At 52.3% G+C, this 22,373-nt stretch overlaps 1 protein-coding gene across 3 annotated transcripts in view; it reads left to right on the forward strand.

Annotated features, from left to right (window-relative positions):
• FRMD5 (FERM domain containing 5) overlaps positions 1–22,373 on the forward strand; it is a 289,075-nt gene that overhangs the window by 256,505 nt on the left and 10,197 nt on the right. For 2 of the 3 annotated variants that reach the window (XM_081112474.1, XM_081112475.1), the window contains exons 5-9: positions 6,217–6,314; positions 8,457–8,580; positions 11,342–11,429; positions 18,999–19,087; positions 21,879–21,942. In XM_081112474.1, the coding sequence (XP_080968600.1) occupies positions 6,217–6,314; positions 8,457–8,580; positions 11,342–11,429; positions 18,999–19,087; positions 21,879–21,942 (463 nt within the window). Of the gene's footprint in view, positions 1–6,216; positions 6,315–8,456; positions 8,581–11,341; positions 11,430–18,998; positions 19,088–21,215; positions 21,303–21,878; positions 21,943–22,373 lie in introns of all 3 variants that reach the window. The other variant, XM_081112476.1, reaches the window with a different exon arrangement.

A 22,373-nucleotide genomic window follows, 5' to 3' on the forward strand; every position in this document is an offset into this window, starting at 1 on the left:
TTAAAGGACAAAAATATATGATGAACTTTGCCTTTAGGAGGAGCTCACTTTTCTAAATCAAATGTCACCACATAATATTAACATACAGACCCGGCTACCCAAGAAGCAGCATAGACCCCAGAGCTCAGGTCCTATTTGTCACTTTTTTAAAAAATTTATTTATTTTATTACATATGTGTTCTTAACCCCCCAATGCCCCACCCACCCTCCCTCTCATGCCCTCACCCCTGTTGTCTGTGTCCATTGGTTATGCTTATGTGCATGCATACAAGTCCTTTGGTTGATCTCTCCCCCTTACCCCCACCCTCCTCTACCTTCCTTCTGAGGTTTGGAGGTCTGATCGATGCTTCTCTGTCTCTGGATCTGTTTTTGTTCATCAGTTTATGTTGTTCATTATATTCCATAAATGAGTGAGATCATGTGATATTTATCTTTCTCTGACTGGCTTATTTCGGTTAGCATAATGCTCTCCAGTTCCATCCATACGTGGCCTTGGACATAAGATATTTAGCCTCCTTGACCTTCAGATTCCTCGTGTATAAAATGAGGCTAGCAAGAGCTACCGCATAGAATTGCTGGAAGGATTAACCACTATACAAGGTCTTGCACTTCTTAATACCCCCCAAGAGGCTTACACTGTGCAAACGCTTGATACCTGTTTACTGCCAGGTTGGTTACATGGTCCCTGGACCCCAAGGGCTCTGCTTATGGGGCACAAGTACAGCTAGCTCTGACTTTCCTCCTTTTTTATGTGAAAGGCACTTCTTTTCTGATAATCCCCTCACCTTCTGTCCCCTTTCCCTGCCAGCGACAGCCCTAACACGTAAGCGGCTCACCTGAGGACCCAGAGAGAGAGGTATCTTAGGTGGTTGCCCACGTCCGGGTCAGCGCAGTAGGGGACCGTGGCCAGGCCTCCCAGTAAGTCAGCAGACTTCAAGGACGCTGACGAGTGTGTGAGCTCCTCCCCATCGGCATGCGTTTGTGCTGACCATCCTCCGCTGCTCTCCCCTCTCTCCATCGCACCAGCCCTCCTTTCCTAGAATGCAGTTTCCAAGCGTGTCAGCAGAGTTAGTCACAGGCCGACTGCCTCCCCCTCCCCAAGGCGTTCAGTGGTGGCCTTAGAATTAGCGGCATCTTTCTCCTCGTTCACATCCCTGCTGCTCTTAAAACAGCAGGTACCTGCCCCAGCCTTACTCAATACCCATAATTCATTCCTGGCTTAGAGCCCTCCACACCACTTTCCTGCCAAACTAATTTAGCTGTCAGTGTGTTTTTTCCTAGCAATATTGCTCCTAAATTTCACCACCGTCTCAGCCATTCCCGTAAAGCCGGGCTGAGAGGAGGAGATGAAGTAGGGAGTGAAGAACTACGCTTCAGTTTATCTCTTGGACTCTTCCCAGATGATAAATTTAGTGGCCAAATCCTGATTAATCTCTTTTGTCATTTTTTAAAGTAATAAGTAGATTTTCTTGTCTGAGCTGGAGACAAGGCAGAGAAAATGGGGATTAGGCACCAAATTTAGCTTTTAGCAGGGACTGCAGGTGTATGGATGCCTTGGGAAGATCAAGTAATAGAGGAAACTGAGTACAAAAGGGGCCCCGCCTTCCAAGGAAGCAAACTGTCTGACACATGTTTGAGCAGGTGCTCAAAACAATGCTAACAGAGGGAGCAAATATATGCATGAATGAATGGAGTGCTCAAGTTATTCATTCCTCCAGTGAGTATCCGTTGAGCCCAGCTTAGGCTAAGATGGGTTGGCAAACTTTTTTCTGTAAAAGGCCACAAGAATTAGTATTTTAGGCGTTGTGGCCATCTGGTCTCTGCCATTGTAGAGTAAAAGCACTGTGGGTGATATATAAAGGAATCAGCATGTTTGTGTTCCAATAAAATCGTATTTTGTTTCATTGGAAACTCTGGTGGCAAGCTGTAGTTTGCTGATCCTGGGTTAAGGAATCAAAAAAAGTTCAAAAACGCCAGGTTCAAATCCAGGTTTTCCTTTAACTAGCGTGTGACAAGGCAAGCAACACTATGGGAGACGGGGATCAAACCAGTAGTCACCTCTTTGTTGTGAGGATTAAATGAGAGTGTGTGTGTTAAATAGTACAATGGGTAGCAAACAGCATGCACTCGGTAAATCATTATTGTTATTTTAAAATATTTTTTTTAATATTTTTATTGATTATTTACAGAGAGGAAAGGAGAGGGATAGAGAGCTAGAAACATCGATGAGAGAGAAACATCGATCAGCTGCCTCCTGCACACCCCCTACTGTGGATGTGCCCGCAACCAAGGTACATGCCCTTGACCGGAATCGAACCTGGGACCCGTCACTCCCCAGGCCAACGCTCTATCCACTGAGCCAAACCGGTTAGGGCTATATTTTTATTGATTTCAGAGAGGAAGGGAGAGGGAGAGACAGAAACATCAATGATGAGAGAGAATGATTGGCTTGCCTCCTGTAGGCCCCACACTGGGGACTGAGCCCGTAACCCAGACATATGCTCTGACTGGGAATCAAACTATGACCTCTTGGTTCATAGGCCAACGCTCAACCACTGAGCCATGCCAGCCGGGATTATTATTATTATTATTATTATTATTATTATTATTTTGTTTTGTTATTTTTGTCATCTGTTCTCCCACTGGAATGTTTCCTGCTGAACTCCTGGCACCTGAGTAGTGCCTGGCACATGTAAGTGCTCAGAACGAGCAGGCTGATGGCCAGTGGGAGGGAGGAAGCAGGGGAGCTAGGCAAAGGATCTATGGGCTTTCTAGAAGAATATTAAAAGTAAATAAAACATCGCCTCTGACTTCAAGGAGCTTGAAGTCTAGTGTGAGGGAGGAAGACATACTGAGCATGATTATACCCAAGAAAAAGGGCGGTGGAAAATAGAGGAAGCCAGGGGCAGAGAATCTAATGAAGGGAAAGTGGAGCCAAAGGATCTTCTGGAAGAAACTCTTCAGGAGCTGCCAGTGCTTTCCCAGGTTCAGACCTTTAATTCTGGAAATATCTGGATTGACTCGTCCCCGCCCTCTGATATCAGAAAGCATATGCCACAGTCAGTACCTGGAAGAGATGTCCACGTTACAGAAAAACTCAGGTTTTCCTCAGTCATCTTTTAGGCTCTCACTTATTCACACCCCATCAATATGGGGCAACACAGTTATTACAAATGGAGATGAAGCAAAGCCTCCGGGGGCCTAAAGGAAATGGGAAACGTTTACCAAAAAAAGTGTCCTAAAGGAGCAGGCCTGTCTTCAATCTGGTCTAAAGCTAATTTCTTGTTTGGTTCCCATGAGGATGTCTTTCTGAAGACAAGTTCTCTCGGGCTTCATTTAGGGCACCCCTCTCCAACCTGATAACTAGCTGAATTACTACAGGGACAGAAGCACCAGGTCCTGGGAGAGGAGGCCTTGCTGATTCTGATCACTGTGTCACTTCAGACAAGTCACTCTACATCTCTGGACTTCTGCTTCCTCAGCTACAGAACCAGAGAACTGGGCTGTAACTCCGGTTCTGGGGTTGCTGACCCAGCCAGTCTGCTCATCAGGCCTGGCCCGGCTGGGTGCTTCTGGTTAACTGATCCCTTGCCTGGCCACACACTGGCCCTGGTGGCAATGCCTCGGGCAACAAGGTGGTCTTCCTTAGGCCCATGTGTGGCAGGAGGGAACATGCCAGGGTCTCTTGAGACTAGGTCTAAGGATGCTATGAGTCATGGGATATATTTTCATGACCAACAACACTGAGTCATTGGTTACCTCCTTGAAGGAGCAAAATGTGGAGCTTGATGGACGTGCTGTAGAAGAGGGACTCTCTACCTTAAAGCTGCCAGTTCGTTCTTTCATGAGCTCATCTCTTCTTGTCCTCTAAAGAATGTGGTTTGTTTCTTTAGGATGTTGGCTTGCCTTTCCTTCCCATGCCCCCTCCAGTTGCTGTACCAGTACCTGGCAATGTTCCCATGGCCTCCCTGTAGCTGTGCTGCCTCCAGAAGTCTGAAGGAGCACCCCCCCCCCCCCGCAAAAGCCTTGTCTCCTTTTCAGCTCACCTGAGGCACCTGTCCTGCACCCATCAATAAAGATGCCTCATGAAAACATGCTCAGTGTGAGCAGGAGCATGTCCACCTTGGGCAAAGAGGGCTCTAAAGGGGCTTCTTCAAATCCAGGAGCACCCACACCCACGTAGATTCTGACACGCTCCCCTGGGGGATGCTCTCCTAACCGCCGGAACCAACTGTCCCTTTGAAATATCTCCTTCAATCCAGTATGTATTGTCCCTGAATTTTGGACAGAGATAAACAGAGGGGTGTGGGAGGAGTGACTGGTGAATAAGGGGCCAGAGTTTTGCTTCCACCTCCTGCCAATGCCTGGGGAAGGTGGGGGCTGGAACAGCGAGAGGCCAGAAGCCTTTTCCCCTTCCCCTCTTCCTTCCCTCCCTCTCTCCCACACACCGTGTGGCATTTCACTGTGGGAAGCAGAGTGAAGACGAGCTTGATTTGGTAGATCCATCTTAATTTTTCATTCTGCGTGGTTTCTTTTTCCTTCAGTTTTTCTCTGCAAACACTGGGGCAGAGTGGGATTGGGTTGGTGATGGTGGTTGAGGTGAGGAGGGGCGCTCTTAACTTCCAGACTGTAATACTCACCTTCCCTTTGTTTTGAGGAGGAAAGTCCAACCTGGTGTGGTTAGATTGGGGATGCTTATGTTTAATCTGTACACAAATCCCCTGGGAATCTTGTTAAAATGATTCAGTAGGTCTAGGATGGGCCTATGGTCTCCATTGCCAACAAGCTCCCAGACGCTGCTGCTATTAGGGACACACTTGGAATAGCGGGGCCTTAGGAAAGAAGAGGTTTGCTTGCTCCTAATTTCTGTTTGTTAATTATTGGACTCACCAAGCCCACGGTTCTCAGTTTCCTGGGGGACCCCTCCCCTCCCGTGTTGCACTGTCGGTGGTCCTCTTCTTCTTGAGCACTTTCACAGGATCAGGTGAGCCTGGAATCTGTTTCATTCTTCATCCTGAAAACAGAAGCAGGGGGAACTCCCAGTTGTCCAGGGAGTGCCCAGTTTCTTTTCTGATGGAATTTAAGGGGATTTTACTACTTGTCCGTTACTGCCCTAGGGAAGCTGTAGTAGCTAAGGCTGTCTGTCTAGCAAGTGCCACAGAACTTAAGCGAACAAGCACGTATCATCTCTCGGTTTCTGTGGGCCAGGGGCTCTGGAGCAGCTTCGCTGGCGGCTTCTGGCACAGGGTCTCTCGGGACTGCAGGCATCTCAAGGCCTGACTGGAGGATCCACTTGCAGGACGGTTACTCGCACGGCTGTTGGCAGAAAGTGTGTGTCCCTGGCGAGCTGTTGGCAAAGGCCTCAGCTCCTCGCCACAGGGACCTCTCTAAGGGCTGTTAAGCATCCTCAGGCAAGAAGAGAGGCCCAGGAGGAAGAGAGAACGGGAGGAAGGTGCCGTGGCTCCGTGACCTCGTCTCGGATGTCAGATCTACCACTCCCGCTCTGTTGTTTGTCAGGCGCAAGTCACTAAGTCCAGCCCACACTCAGAGGGAGGGAGTTAAGCTCTACCTCTGGAGATGAGGAGTAGCAAAGAATTTACGGACATACTAGTATGTTTAAGCCCCCTAGCCAAGGAACCACTGTGGGGTTTTATTTTTTTAATGTATTTTATTGGTATTTTACAGAGAGGAAGAGAGAGGGATAGAGGGTTAGAAACATCGATGAGAGAGAAACATCTATCAGCTGCCTCCTGCACACCTCCTACTGGGGATGTGCCCGCAACCAAGGTACGTACATGCCCTTGACCGGAATCGAACCTGGGACCCTTCAGTCCGCAGGCCGACGCTCTAGCCCAGCTGTGGGCAAACTACGGAGAGGCCCAGGCGGCCCCCTCCTCCGACACAGGATCCCTTTTGGGAATGAGTTGATCTGGGCTGGCTCCTCCACGGCCCAGCGCTGGTCCGACAGTGTTTTTTCCAGGGAGTGCCATTTCTGTTTTGAGCTACAGAAAGAGGCTGGCAGGTTGTTTTGAATTGAACCTCAAATCAGTTCAGAGCAAAGTACTTGAAAGAGTCTTCAGGGAAATGGAAATTGTATTTGTTCTGTGGTATGTTTTGAGATTTTTTTTTTTTTATGTAGTAAAAGTGTCCTGACAGAGCTGCTGTCTTTACAGCAATCAAAGAAATTCTTACCATGCAGCCGTGTTTTCTCTCCAGGTATTTGGTCTTCCTGCAGATCAAAAGGGATCTCTACCACGGCCGCCTCCTCTGCAAAACGTCCGATGCCGCCTTGTTAGCGGCCTATATCCTTCAAGGTAATGACTTTTGACAGGACAAATTCGCTTTTCATGCTAAGTGCAGATTACATTATTTCCGTTCCCACAGATGACTACTTCTTGGGTACACACAGCCATATCTAACTTGAAGCAGAGAATTCGAGGGCTTCGCCACGAGTCCCTAGACGGAGGAGGCTCTGACCACCGAGCCCGACGCTGGGCCGAGGTCTTTGCGCCAGCCCTGCCAGTCATTCGCACGGTGTTGGCGGTGTTTTCCCTGCACCCTTGGGTGATAAGGTTACCGAGACTGGAGAGTCATCTGAATCCACGTTTCCTTTCATGTGAATCTCAAAGAAGTGAAGCACCTTGGAGTTCTGGCGCCTATTTCGGAGCCCGTTCTGTTCAGAGTGCTCAAAGTTGAAAATGTTTCCACGTAACAAACACATTTCCTAACATGCTGATAAGGTAGAGTTGAGTCTGTACTCAGCTGGTACCCAGACTGGCTTTTTTTTTTCCTTCCGTTTTTTGTTTTGTTTTGTTTTGTTTTTGCAAAAACAGTGGGAAAGGTAAGCACTCTTCACATATAATCCCTCTCCTCTCATGAAATGCAAGGGACTTCTGAGTGCCACTTCCTGGTCTTATTTCAGTCCTTACGCCTGACACTGTCACTGGGCTGTTGTGGACCATAGCACTACGGTCGTGAAGTTTCCGTCAAAGAACCTGAACGCTTAATTGGAAATCTGTGAACTCTGGGAGGCTACTTTATGAAGAGAACCTGGAAAATCCTTGCCAATGGAAACTAAAATTCTTCTGGCAAGAGAAATATCCGAGCTGCGTGAAGAACGTAAAAGTCGGCCCATTACACCTTGGCATGCTGAGACTCCTATTTTTAACAATCGCCTAAACAGGAAGGCCTTCCCAACCCTAAGGTCCCCAAAGAGGCCCCTTTCATTTTAAAGGCGAACCCCGTTCCATCTACATGCAGTTTTAAACTCGAGTCTTTCCTTCAGTTTTCCCTGACAACCATATTGAATGTTTCCGTTTCTTTCCTTTAAGGAAATGGTGTCCAACACTGATGTTTCCCATTTGGAGCTTTCTAAACAAGGTCATAATAAATGACTCCACGGCTTGAGGTCCCTCTGGACATCAGGCCCAGAGAAGCCTTTAGTCTCTTGCTCAAAAATAGAAATCCCCACGTATCTGGAAGGATAATACTCAACTGTGAGAGGAGGGCTCATTTCCCCCTGATAGTGACTCATCCGTCCATCCTTCTCAGCACTGGTTGTGGTTCTCACGAGGGAAGGAGGAAGGACAACCACAGCAGCTAGAACTTCTTAACATCCTTCCTCCTCACATCTCCGCCACGTTCCTGCGGAGTCCTTCCCGTGGAAAGAGCCGGGATCTCACCTCGGAGCACGCTGGAGAGCACCGTGGGCCCACCCACCGCCACCCCTGCCCCCAAAGATCTCAAAGATCCGACAGCTTAACAGCTTGAGGATGGACTCCCGGACGAAGCCCCATGCCTGCAGGGAGCTGAGAAGCCAGCCTGGGCACCAGTGCTGCGGATCTCAAGGGCACTTTCTCGTTACAGCCAGTATTCCCTGCTCCGCAGTCCTCTCCAGGGGACCTGGCACCTGCTCAGCTCTCAGTGAATATTTATTCAAATTTATTCACTTGATTTCATGTCATTCGGACTGAAAGTTGAGTTCTGAGTCTGGGTCAGGGCTCATTCGTCAATTTGCTGTGTCCCTACTAAAATCCTCAAAGCGGGATTTCTGACCTGACTCGGGCCCACGAGGTTCTGTCTTCCTGATCAAGCTCACAGTGTCCTGCGTTGACACAAAGAGCATTGCTCCCAAGCCCTCGTCTCCTCACGGAATGGAGGAGGGCCATGGTGTAGACCTCTGCTCTTTCATTGCAAATTTACTTGTGGTGCCCTCCTGAGCACGGGGTCAGCTCTACCATCTCCCTGCTTAGACTTGGCATCAGCCCAGTGTGCACACCTGGGAGAAAAAACGTGGACATGCTCCTGAGGGGCATGCCCTCCGCCCGCCCCACAGCCACGCTCGAGGTCCACTGTTCCGTGTAAGTCTGGTGCGTGCGCCGGCTTTGCTCTGTGTGTTCGTCTTTTGTTGCTTTGCCAATGCTCACAGTTGTCTTCCTCTGCTTTCCTTTTGCAAGCGGAGATTGGAGATTATGACCCAGGAAAACACCCTGAAGGCTACAGCTCCAAATTCCAGTTTTTCCCTAAACATTCAGAGAAGCTGGAAAGGAAAATTGCTGAGATTCACAGGACAGAACTCAGGTGAGTGACACTCAGTTCCAGCCCAGGACTCTGACCTTCCTGACTCTGGATGTGCCATTTCCGGTGACCCACTGACAGCACAGCCCCACGCCCTGTGGGCTCACCTCCACGAAGAGTGGTGTAGGCTGAGACTCAAAGGCAAGAGAAAGACGTTGCATAGTAAGGAAAACAGGGAGATTGGCTCAGAGGTATTTGCTTCACCAAGAAAAATGAAGAGACAGAGGTCAAACGCATGAACTGGCAAAAAGGAAAAAAAAAACTGTAAGGGAAATAGCAGCAGAAGAAAAAAGATGAGAGGAGTTGCGTGGGAATGTGAAAAACGAGCGAGGCTCTGGCCTCAGTCGGAGACCGTGTTACAGGGGCTCCGGGTCAGTGGGTGGGCGGCACCAGGCAATGCCCTGGGTGCTCTGAGAGCCCTCGGTCAGAAACCGCATCTCCAGCGCTGCTGCTGCCGCCTTCGCAGAGGGAAGGAGGAGAGAAGCAGCTGGAAGCAGGAGCGTGTGCTCCTCAGGTTCTTAATTAACCCAGGATATTCCTAACTTCATCAAATAGCATTAATGCATCCTTTCACCCATGTGAAGTAGGATTTCCTACAAAGATTGATTACACACACACACACACACACACACACACACACGCACACGGTGTTTGGGCTCCACCGCATGTGGCACGCTGGAGCACGGGCTCTCCAAACAGATAAACCATGAAGAAAACCGTGATGTACAATGGATTGTTGTAAAGTAAAACTTGCCATTATATCAATACATTATACTTTTTTTAAAATCTTAAAAATATATATGTGTATCTGCCTTCCTGGGGGAAAAAAACGCCCAAGTGGGGGTAAAAGATATCTAATGATAATATTAAGTCTAAACCAGTCCCTACCCTGATCCCTGGACCCCAAAACACAAAGAACAAACCTTCACCTTCAATCAAAGATTTTACTGACATGCATGTCCCCACAGCCTCCTTCGCCTTTATAAACAGGCCGCCTGCCCACCGTGCGGGGCGGGACTGGTTCCCCACCCTCCCAGCAGATCCACACCTGTCAAAGGTGGGATCCCAGCAGCTTCCCACCCCTCTCCCTGGGCAGGCCTGGCTCCACCGGGCTCCTCCCATCACTGTTAGGGAAATAGCGGCCCCTTGTGGCAAAGGTCGGGATGCACACGGGCCTGTGTGAGGGCTCAGGGTGTGTTCAGAGGAGATAGCAGGGTGTGCGGGGACTCCCTTCGAGGCTGTCACGAGGGTTTTGGGTGTCAGAGCAGTGGGAACAGCCCTTCGGAAACCTGCAGGAGGTGGGAGATTCCCAGGAAACGATGCTGCTCTGCGGACCCGAGCGGTTTGGGCCAACTCCAGCGATGACTGGAGCTACGCAGCCCAGCCCTCGGCTTGCTGCATGAGTATTTCCCAGACGCCTTTCCGTGCCTCAGCACATGGGTGGATGTAGAAGTCTGCAGTAAACGTACTCCTTACACAGGTTCAGCTCCTGCTTCACACTGTAAAGTGGGCCTGTGTTTCCTTTCTCCAGCTCTAACATGAGCTCCTCAAGGGCCCAGACGGCGCTAAAGGTCTTGGTATATTTTACAGCAGGCAGCACAGAGGCTAGCACTTAAGGTGCCGATTGATGGTCGCCTCTCCAGAGGGACACCCTGGCCTCCTCCCGCCCGTGGGTGGCTGGTCTCTCTGCCCTTCACACATTGCCCAGCCCTCCTCACACCGAAGCCACCCCCACGTTGGTAGAAGTACGTCTGCTTTGCCAGGGCTCGGGGCCCTGAGACAGCCTGACGACGGAATATGCCACCGGCCTGTGTTGAACTCAGATGAGGGGGAATGAAGATGCTAGGCAGGGGTCCTCAAACTACGGCCCGCGGGCCACGTGCAAATACTAATATTGTATTTGTTCCCGTTTTGTTTTTTTACTTCAAAATAAGATATGTGCCGTGTGCCTAGCAATTTGTTCATAGTTTTTTTTTTAAACTATAGTCCGGCCCTCCAACGGTCTGAGGGACAGTGAACTGGCCCCCTGTTTAAAAAGTTTGAGGCCCCCTGTGCTAGAGGCCCCGTCTTCATGTGGCTTGTGCCAGGGCTGGTTTCTTCCTTTTGCTGCTTGTTTCCTTTTCATAGTCATCACCCCGTGGACAGCAGAGCTGTAGTGGAGTCTGGGGAGCTCAGCACTGTCTCCTGCTGCGACCCGTCACCCTCCATTCCCATGTGCCCTCTTGGTAAAGGGAGGGGGTGAGGCAGCACAGCAAGATATCCAGGCCCCTTGTGTGCATTTCAGCCTAGATCAGATCCCGGATGAGAAACCCATGGCCTGCAGCCAGCCTACAGATGTGTTTTGTCTGCTGCTGTAGTGTTTAAAATCATGAAATTCCACACAAAAAATCAGTATCTCTGACTTCTCATTAAAAATCACATCTAGCCGAGCTGGGCCCTGCATTCCCACAGGACTGCAGTCTTGGAGCAGAGAAGCAGCTCCCCTCCTTAGCTGGGGTTGCACTCCCCAGTTTGCCACAGTCCCCATCACTCCCTACTGTGTTCCACTCAGCCCATGTCATTCATTATGGAGCCTGCCTCTCCCCGAAGACGTGTGGGGTTTTGACCCTGGACTGAAATCTCTAAAGTTGGTCCTAGGAGAGAGCAGGGAGTGCACTTTGGAAAAATTGTGGTATGAGACTCATCCTGAGCACTTGATAATAATTTGCCTCGGGGGCAGCGATGGAAACAGGAAACCCTGAAACCATCTTTTTCTTTATTCCAGTGGTCAAACACCAGCAACATCAGAGCTGAACTTCTTAAGAAAAGCGCAGACATTGGAGACCTATGGAGTGGACCCTCACCCGTGTAAGGTAGGGTCCCCACGGGGGCGGGGGGAGGTCGCACTTGCCTCCTAGAGAGGGCAGCAGGCAGGGAGCGCCCACGTGCCCATGCCCCCACCCCCTCCACCCCTGCAGTAGCTGGGTGATTCGCTTTTAGTGACAGATGCCTGAGAAAATGTCTTGTTTTGAAAACTCCTCTGGATTCCACGCTGCGCCATTTGGTGCTGCCACGTCAATGTCAGAGGGTTGGAGGCCAAGTCCATCTAAATAACAAATCTGAACCGGGGCGGTGTGGCAGCCGGGGGTAATTTGCTGGAAATGAAGAGAGGAGGAATGTGGAAGGCCCGCCACAGGGGGCGATTGAGCCGGCTCAGCGGACTGCCCACCCTTCCCCGGCCCATAATCTCGTTTCCTTCCAAGAGCGGGTTTTATTGACTGCAGCCGCGTAAGTCGCTGTGCGGAGCTGCAGCGGAGTCACATTTAATTCCATTATGCGCCTCTCAGGGCAAGACGGGGACAGCCAGGGAGGCCCTGCCCAGAGAAACCTCTGTAATTACTCACATGTGCTGGCGTTTGGGCGATGAGCTCAGGCAGCCGCAGTCACTGAGGAGAGCAGCAGGGCCCGCGGCTTCCCTGGACTCTGTGGCCGTGTCCCTCCACTTCATCCCTGTACCCCACTTGTCTTGGCACTCCTGTCTCTGCCTCAGTTTCTTCCAGTGTCTGCCTCTGTCTTTTCACCACTGGGCAGACCCCTGTACCACCAGTACACTGATCCTCAGCCTGACCTGAGGGAGACCGTCTCCCATGGGAGCGGGAGGACAGTGACCCCTTCTTCCCGATAGGTGAGGGGACGGCATAAGCTTCCAGCAAAAATTAAGAGAATGGAAACCAAGGCACCAATGCTGTGGGGGCAGGGCTGTGTTTCCCTTGGCCTCTTGGTGAGGGGACGGTGATTTGTTTTTGCAGAGGATTTAACGTTGACACTTCCCATGTGAACTCTGACAACATTCTAAGTCAGGAACCCTGGTCACCTTCCCCGCCCCCGCACCCCCCATCCACCAGCACGGCCTCCCGCCAGATAACCCCTGTGTTCTCGGGGGTCAGAAGACATATTGATGCCTCTTTGTGCCAAAAAGTTGGCTTATGGGTGTTTACAAGTGAATTAGCACAGTTTCGTAAGTAATGCCTCTGCGTGACTGCTGTAGTCCAACCTGCAGTCACGGCTCAGGCGCTGTGAGCAGAGGAGCCCGCACAGGACTGAGGGGGCCTCGGAGCCAGCCGGCCTCGGCTCCAGTTCTGCTCTCCTGCGTCCTGCAGCCTTTCGAGGCTTCTCCGAGCCTCACTTTCCTCATCTGTACACAGTGGGCACTCAATAACTGCACTCCTCTCTGAACTGCTGAGTCACTTCATGACCTCCAAAGACACAGCTGCCTAAAGATAGGCATGGCCATCAGGAGGTGCCAGGCACCTCTCTTTGACTCCAAATCTGCCCTGTTCCCTCAAGGCCACACAGAGTGCCCACCTCTTCAGAGATGGGTCCCTGGGCAGGGCTGCCACCTGACAGCACCTGGTGGGGCCGTGGACCTGGGCACAGCTGAGTGCCTGTGGGGCTCCTGGCTCAGTCCTGGCTCTGATGAGTGTGTCCTTCTCGGGCACAGGCTGAAGGGACTGCAGGAAGGAAGGAAGGGACGTTTGTGACACCTTCCATGGCAGGCCCACGGGAATCCTTTCACATTATTTTCTCATTTCCTCTTTGTGCCAGCCCTGGGAGATGGGTATTATTCTTCCTGGTTTACAGATGAGAATATCAAGTTCCAAGAAACCACAATTTACAAGGCCCCGAGAGGCAGAGCAAGAAGTTGAGCTGAAGTCCTTCCCATGCTGTGTCTTCCTCTGGGGACGGGTGGGAGCGCTCAGCACTGGGCTTCCAGTCCTTTGTTCAGGGCCCCGCTGCAGACCCGCACTGGGTCCCTCAATGCATCTCATCGCTGGGCTGCGGCTCAGGATCTCCTCAGCGTTTTGAGCAAGAACAGTTTGGGAGCCTTCACTCTTGTCACTACGTAGAGCCATTCTGCTGATATGCTACCAAGCACTCGCCTTGGTGTTGCTACAAGGAGAGCTGAAATAAGCTGGAGCACTCGGGGTAATAAATACTGATGATTCCTATTAACAGAGAGGCTATTACTGGGCCCAGGGAATCTGGGGCACGTAGCCCTGGGGAGGACAGAAGAAGAGGAATCGTTTTGATAATTAAATGGGAGCAGAACAACACTTTGGCTGGGCTCTGTCTCCTGGACTGATTAAGAAGCTGCTGCTCTTCCTGTCCATGCGGACGGTTTCTTTCTGCCCACATGTCCTCGTCTGGCCCTGGGACCAGGAAGAGGAGATCCTGCCGAATCTGGGTGGGACAGGCGGAGGGCTCCGGTAGCTGCTGGCTTAGATAATGCCGAACGCTGCACGTTCACAAGCTGCCCGAGCTCTGTGCAGGAGCCCCCGCAGGCCACGCCTGTAGCTGCCGGACGAGGACAGTGTTGCACCTGTTCCCTAGCCTGACACCTCTCCAAGCCCAGGAGCCACCATCCTGTCCTTCCAGGGGCCCCGGGACAGGCTGTTTCCCCTGGGTCCCCGCAGGCCTGGACTGTGCCTCCCGCCGTTAAGGTTTGCGGAGTGCTCAGACCCGTCCCAGATACCCAGCCTGTACCCAGCCCTATCATGAGTTATAAAGGGGCCATTCATTGAACGAACGTGCCAGGCACTCATGTGCACTATCTCACTTAGTCTGCCAAGATGTCCTTGTTCTCTTTTGAAGCTAAGAATACCCCTGAGGGACTAACATGTGCAGTTACTGGTACAGACGGTACTGGGACTCGAACCCAGAGCTGTCTGTGTCTCAGTGCTGTGCTTTCAGTTATCACTCGTGGTCTCCCTTCTGGAGAGACGGCATTTATTTAGGAACAAAGCAGGACTCTCTGCCAATGGTGGTAGAGAAGGCAAAGACCTACGAAACGACTGAACCCATAAAAATTTAACCTAAGTTCACCAAGTGACTTTATGTCTGTTCTGACAGACCAGGAGAAACCTGATTTCAGCAGGATCTAGGTTGGAGCAACCACACAAATAAAATGCCAATGTCATTCCTTTGCCCTTAAAATAGGACCATTACTTTCATAATCGAGCTGCCCAGGCTTCTCTCTAAATAAACCCTCCTCCAGCTTGACAGGTTGCCCCTGACCACAGAGGAACAGAACGGGGAGCAGTGATGGCTCACCCCCATCCTCAGGTGGGTCCCTCTTGGCTGCGCTGAAAGGAAGAGCTTGACTAAAGTCAGCTGGGTGGCAAGTTTCTACCAAGATTTCCACCTCTGAGCTGTCATGGGGTGACACCAGGCCTCTTATGGGGTGCCTCCTCCCCATTTCCACCCTGGTTTTTTGTGGCCAGGTTTGAGTATATTAAAATTGAGTGGTTTTCATGATTGACTTAAAGGTGCCATTCCTTTCAGGAATGGGCCTAAGTGTCTGGAAGAGCATGTAGATTCCTCCTCCCTAATGAAGTCCGAGGCTTCGTCACCCAGATTGAATTAGTGTAAGTCGTGCTCTAGAGAGAGGATGGATGACCCAGAGAGGCGTAACAACCGAGAACGCTGCGCCCCTCCTCCATCATACCCAGGATGTCCCTAGGGGGCAGGAGACAAGCCTGCCTCCCTGTATCTGAAGGTGAAACCTGGGGGACAGGGCAGGGTGGCCAGGTGTCCCTACTTCTAAGAACCAGTCAGTGCTGATCTCCAAAAACCCTTTTCTGGGCAGACGGCACATCTGAGGACAAGCCTTTGAGGAGACTGAGGATGCAGGTTGCGTTTGCTGGTGGGCTCCACGTGACTGACGGGTGCAGATCCGTGCCCTCTCCAGGAAAGCTCCGTTAGCCTCGTCCGGGCCGTCAGTCATTCAAGCCATCAGACACAAGTCGTATTTTTGAAGTACATATTATTTCTTGTCCTAATTTACAAATGAGGAAGCTGAAGTTCAGAGAAGTTAAGTAAGTCACAGAGCTGGGATCCTACACCAACACCAAAGCTCTTTGCACAAGGATGAAAAAGTGAAAGCAAACTTCTACCTCAAACTGTGAGCATGAACTACATTCTTCTGGCTGTTAGCGGATGTGGAGTGGAGACGGCGCCCGCCTGTGCCGTCAAGACCTGAGTGTTTATTCCACCTCCCGGGTGTATTAATGGCTCAGTCCTGTGGGTACTGACTTCATCAGCAGGGGGGGGGGGGGTCAGGTGACTGTTGTCTGTGTCACTTCTCTCCGCGTCCTCCTTTCCTTCTCTTTTTGTCACTTCACTTGTCCTTTCGCACACAGATCCCAAGGGCAGGCTCACAATGAGAATGGCACGTTAGATAGAAGGACCTGGGGAGGTTCCAGAGAAGGTGTCAGCGTGGCTGCCTGTTTGTGCTCTCACGCTGGTACAGACAGGCGGTTTCTCGCTGTAAGTCCCACTCCTCATGTGCCGGGCAAGGAGCAGACATTCCGGCCACCCTCCGCCCCTGTGGACGCCCTTCCTCGGGAGCTGGCGCAAGGAGGCAGTCTGGAGAATTGCTCTCTTCCTGTGAGAGGCTGGATTGGGGGGGGTCCAGGCGCTATTATTACTCGTTGGAGCGGCCTAGCAGCGGATCGGGCTTATTCCCAGTTTGCTCCCTGTTCCAGCTCAACCGTTCTGGTCAGGACAGGATGTTCCCTCTAACGCCAGCACCTGCCTCCACCAGGAGGCCAGCCCGAGGGTCTGGATGGTGCAAATGGGCAGTGCCACGCCGTAACCTGGCATCAGCACCAGCTCATGGGGGGAACCCTCCTCCCTTGGCTCTGGTCAGAGTCACTGGGGTGATTCCCACAGTCTCTAACCATCGCAGCCCCCATCTTCCCCTTCTGCCCACTTTCCTTTCATGCTGGTCCCCACAGGTACCACTCAGATCCCCTCTTACCTGGTCCCCTAACAGGAGTGACATCTCCCTTTCTGCCCCAACTTCCCACCCTTCCCTTCCTAACTAACAACATTTAAATCCATCAACATCAGGAAAAAAGAGTAACAGGTCAGGTTTTTATAAAAAACAGATTTTTAATTAAGTTCAACAAACTGAGCTAATCAGTAGCAGCTATCATATTAACGGCACAACCACCAGCAGGTATCGGGTGCCCCCTAAGCACAGCCAAAGAGGAATCTCATCGACCCTCACTTCACAGCGAGGAGTCGGAAACACGGAGAAGTGAAGGGCCCGGCCAGGTCACACGGGCACTGCCGGCAGAGCCAGACCCTGGGCCTGAGCAGCGGGCCCCGAGCCCGTGGCGCTGTGGGGATGGCGCAGGCGCTCTTTGCCCTGCCACTGCCCACGGGGGTCAGCGGGACAAAAAGCAGAGACGCCCTTCCCTGCCCACCCTGCTGCCTCCCTTCCTGCTCTTTACCCGAGTCCTCGGTCCTCTGCAGGCGACCCTGTGTCCCCCCACCTGTCTCCTCCCCCGCCTCTCCTGTCTCTCCAGGCGCTGGAAGCACCTTCCCCACTCGCCCCATTGGCCCTCCCCTCCCGTTTTTGCCCACATACGTGCTTCCTCCACTGCAGCCACCCTGGCCCCTCTGCCCGCCTCACGGTCCCACACACTCATCTGGTAAGCATGTCTGCAGGCCTGTTCTGTGAGAATCAACAAGGTAAGGTCCCACCCTCAGGCCTCTTCCTTGAATGGAAAGCCTCCTGGTGCCCACCCTCCGTCCGAGGCAGGCCCTCCCCCACCTCTCCCAGCCATTCCCCACCCAGGTCCCAGCCTGCCCCACCCGCGTCCCTGTCCACCCGCCAGGTTGGCACTTGTGTGCAGCGCTGGCGCTCAGGTGTAAACCACCACCCAGCACCGCTGACAGGCAGGAGGAGGTTCCGCCCCGCGGCTTCGCAGTATCTCCTCTCAGGCTATTTTTAAAGAGCTTCTCGCTGTGCCCAGGGTTGAATGACATGGTGCTTGCATCCAAGTGTCTGTTGACACACCCTGAGGAAAGGACAGTAATAAAAATACACTAATTGGACGTGTTTGTAAAACATTCCCTGGGCACAGATGCTCACACCTGTAACCCTGACTCTAAGAGACTTTTAGGGGAAAACTTTTCTTGAGGCTCACGCAGCCCGGCAGAGCCTTCACTGTTCCAGAGAGCCCACCAGCCAGGCCCCACTCGTGTGCCTCACGCCCGTGCTGGCCCTGACTCCACGGCACCATCTCAGCTATGGCCCAGACAACCCCCCTGCACGCACACCTGACCAGCATTCCGCCACAATGTCCTGGCCACCTGACAGGGCAGGTTCTCACCTGAGGCCCCTGCCACAAAGCAAGCTCCCCTGAGAGGGCATCACCCGTCAACCAGCTCTCGGTGCCCCGCCCCAAACTGGAAAAGACCTGGTCCTCGTGGAGCTCACTGCCCCCCCCCCCGGGAGGGAACATGACCTACAGCTTGTGCTGCACCCTCTCCCGTCTTAGCTCAGCAGAACCTCAAGCCGGGTGTCTCCTGGTGGTGCCCGGGGACCAGGAGGCCTCTTTGTTGGTTCTGGCACATAGGGCTGGTGACGCCGTTCCCCTCGGCCAGCTGCTGCTTATCTTTGCTTCAGCTGAGCTTTCCTGGGGGAGCCCGTGTGTAGGGGCCATCACAACTGCCATATTCATTCATTCATTCATTCTCATCCTCCCTCTCTCTATCCCCTCCCTTCTCTCTCCTTCTCTCCTCCCTCCCTCTATAACTGCTTTTTGAGATATAATTCACGTATCATAAAACCCATCCTTTTACCGTGTGCTTATTCACAGCGTCATGCAGCCATCAGCACTATCTAATTTTAGGGCATTTTTATCGTGGTCTGTTGGCTGTCACTGCCCATCTCCCCTTCCCCACAGCTCCTGGCGACTGGGAGCTTTTTGTCTCACTGGATCTGGACATTTCATATACATGAAATCACACAACATGTGATCTTCTGTAACTGGCTCCTTTTAGCATAACGTTTTCCAAGGCTGTAGCATGTGTCAGTACTTCATTCCTTTTTACTGCTGACTATTATTCCTGGTAGGGATGTGCCGCATGTTGTTTAATCACTTATCAGTTGATGGATATTTGGGTTGTTTCCACGTTCTGGCTGTTATGAATATTTAATCCTGCTATAAACATTCATATACAAGTTTCTGTGTGAATATACGTTTTCCATTCTCTTGGGTGCATGCTTAGGAGTGGAATGGCTGGGTCATAAGGTAACTCTATGTTTAACAATTTGAAGAACTTCCCATCTGATTTCCAAAGTGACTGCGCCAGGTTACAATCCCCTCGGCGGTGCGTGAGGGCTTGCCGTTCTCACTGGATGTTCACCACCGCCTTCTAAGATTAGTATCATTATAATCTACAGCTTACAGTTCAGGGCACGGAGGCTCCGGGAAGGTAAGTAACGTGCCTTTTACTTCCAAAGGCCATGCTCTTCCCTCTCTGCCCTCCTGCCAGGGAGCAGCCCTGCATCGCCCAGGCACCACTGCTTCTCACCCTTCCACCTCCGCGCCTGCACCGCCCTGATGTGAAGTCTCCCTGTGTTGCAGGATGTGTCCGGAAATGCTGCGTTTCTGGCCTTCACTCCTTTTGGATTTGTTGTTCTTCAAGGAAACAAGAGGGTCCACTTCATTAAATGGTGAATATCTTCCTTTCCGAGACAGGCTGTTTGACCTTCACCCGCTGGGGAGGCTGTGGTTCCCGTGTCGTTTGTCTGTGATCGGGCAGTTCAGGTTCTGAGCCCCTCCAAAGCCTGGCATCCATAGTGCTGCTGGAGGCAGTGGTCTCTCCCTGGGGACCCTGCTCTCCCAGAGGAGTGTTGCTGAGAGCCAACAGCCTTGCCAGAGGAGGAACGGGTGTGCAGGGTTGGTTTCTGGGAACGATGAGAGGCCTGGGGCTGGAGCCAATGTTAGAAAAGCTGAGTCCCCATGAGAAACGAGACCTTGGGACTATTCCCTGCTGAGGGCCATGGCGTCTGCACGGATGCCTACTCCCTCAGCCGCTCTCCTAGCAAACGAGGGGCTCGCAGTGACCCCTGGGCAGATAGGAGCTACCCTGTTGCTCTGGCAAACACCCTCCTCAGGCCAAGCCCACTGGTGGGCACTGCCTGCCCCTCTTGAGGGGTTAGGTGTCCTCAGCCTCCAAGAGTCACAGCCCCCTTTTTCTTCCCTCTCCCCCTCCCTCGCCCCATTTCTAGCAGGCAGGAGACACTGCCTCGGCTGAAGCCACTCCGAGCTTCCACTTCCTGCCTGTCTGTCTGGGGTCTGTTCTGCCGCGTGTGTGGCTCTGGGAGCCAGCGCAGTGCAGGCTCTGGCTTGTTGATGGACATTGGGCCTCTGAGATACCCTTTTCCTGGTCTGTGCAAACACCTCTCGCCTCATCAAAACATGTTGCCTGTTCTACTAAGCCCCTGTGATTCCTGTACCTCCTTGGGCCTTAGACGGCCACGTCTAAGCGGGCAACTCCTCCCATGGGCTTGTGCAGGTGGCTATCCTTGCCCAGCAAAGCTCAGCAAGGGAGCCTGCTCCTGTCTTGTTTCCTTTGCCATCTCCGGAAGAGCTCATGGGGACTGAGGACACAGCAGCTTCCTGACGAGCTTTCCGCCGGGGGAACTGCAGGTCATCCGTCCTCTTGTGTCCCCTTCAGCTCCCGTACTGACCTCATAGACACCACCTCCCCACCCTGTTGCTCTTGTGAAGCCTGGCAGTGAGGATCGGCCGAGTGCTGGTGAAACTCCTCAGACACCAGCCCCAGCTGGCCCACCCGCTGTGCTCTTTGGGTGAAGATGGTGAGGGTTTGCGGTCCAACAAAGTACTTTTCAGAAACAAAGAGACCAGGATCAGGCCGCCATTCTCCCTCCCAATGAGGAGCACCTGCTGCCTGGATACAGCTGGGTGGTCTGGTGCCCCTTAGCGAGCCCAGATCCTGGGCCACACTCTGACCAAGGTAGCTGCCTCATGAGGTAGGACACACCTGTTATAGGGACCCGCAGTCCCTAACGTGTCCCTACCCGTCCAGAAGCCCTGATGGTCACCTGGTTCTCCCAGACCCTTTACCCTCAGTGTGCAGAAAGTCTCCCCTCCGTGAGGTCTCAGCTCTGATAGATGTAAACCCAACCTCACTTCCAATAGAAAACTCTTCCTCTCCTGTCTTTCTTGTTGAAACCTAGATGATCTGTGTGTTTGTTTATATATTAACTGACATTTATTGTCTTATGTGAGAGATTGATGGGTTGGAACGGAGTCAAACAGGGAAGGAATATGCTGTGTCCTGTATTAGCGCAGAATCATCAGCTCTCGTCCTGACCCAGCCATGATTTCCAGGGAACAAGTGACCTTCCTTTGGCCCCTCAGCTTTGTCCAGTAGTAAACTGGGTACATGGCTCTCACTACCTTGTCCAGATACCGAGGAAATCTCCCTGGACACTGCAAAGTGGAAGGAGCTAAGTGCAGGCACGTGCGCCTGGCAAGACCTCCGTGGGGGTCTCAGTGGGTAGAACAAGGACTCTGCCCCCGGTGAGGCTGGAGGGCCTTTGGCTCCAGAGGGTAGCCGTGTCCGGCAAATGGAAGGAAGGGAAGCATGGCCAACGCCGAGGCCTCGCTCTCTGGCTCTCAGGGACAGCCTCCCGTGACCCCGGTCATTTTTCCATTTCGTAAATGTAGCCAAGGCTGCAAGCAGGATGTGGAGGTGAGGTCTAAGCCGTGCCCTGTACAGTAACCATGTCACTTCTTCTGATTTGTGTCTGTCCCACGGGTGACGTACCCCAGTATCCTGTTTGCCTCTTTTACTGCAGCCATTCACTGGGCTGGTGGCTTCAAGGATTTTTCTACAAAACCCCCTAAGCCCCTTTCCTGGTCAGTACGCTGCATGACGGTTCATGTAATCTGCTCTCTCTTTGGTGTGCTGTCCCGCCCCTCCCTGAGGTCGTTTGACGTTTGTCTGCACTCAGCTGCATTTTCCATCCAGTGGCGCGGTCACCCGGAAGACTCAACTCCCTCCGAACCCGGTTGCGTTGTTTTCCATCACTTGCTGTATCTTGAACTTTGGCCTCATCAGCTGCTGTGGCATCTTATGTTTGATAGTCCCATCTAGATAATGCACCCGTGTCATGAACCAAACCCTAAAACGGCCCAGCACCACTCTACCGAGACTCACGTCCCATGCCAGTGCCCCATTCCCAGCCACTGTCGGTGAGCCTGAAATCCTCCTGTCACCCTATTTAGGGTTTGACCAGAAAACTGTGGACGGAACTATTTCAACAACTGTTCTCTAAGGCCACTGCGCTGCTGTCTTGTTTTAGTTCTGATTTTGGCTAAAACTGTGTCTGTGCCTGGAGCCCCTTCCAGGGGGGGTGGGCTGTGCATCTGCAAGACGTGACTGTGACCGGGCAGCCCACAGCGAGGTGACTGCTGCTGTCCTTGTGCTTCTAGGAACGAGGTGACCAAGCTGAAATTTGAAGGGAAGACTTTCTATTTATACGTAAGTCAGAAAGAGGTGAGTGCCGGCTTCCTTCTTTCCAGGAAGGCTGGGGTGCTAGGATGGTCCCTGACGGCCAGGGCTGAACCGAAGTGCTCCGTCCAGGCAGAGCTAAGCCCCCAGCATGCTAAGCCAAGACCAAGGGGCAGGCATGGAGGTGAGGGAGGGAGAGGAGGCGAGGCCCTGGAACACAGGGCTTCCTCAGGGAGGCTGACAATGCCCAGAGGTTCCATGCCTCCAGGAAATGCAAAATAGAATTCTTTTGCTTCCATATGAAAATTCCAAGATCATAAATACAAAAGAAGAAGAAAAGGACCATTTTTAGATGAGCGCCACCTTCTCTGGAGAGGGCTTTCTTGGTTCAGTGTGTGCCCGCTGAGACTTTCTCACTGGCCCAGCCGGGTGTGAACTTACACAACTGAGCTCTGCCCAGGGGTCCCCAGGCCTTC

This window comes from Myotis nattereri (assembly GCF_964212035.1).
Source record: "Myotis nattereri genome assembly, chromosome: 1".
In the NCBI taxonomy this organism is placed as follows: domain Eukaryota; kingdom Metazoa; phylum Chordata; class Mammalia; order Chiroptera; family Vespertilionidae; genus Myotis; species Myotis nattereri.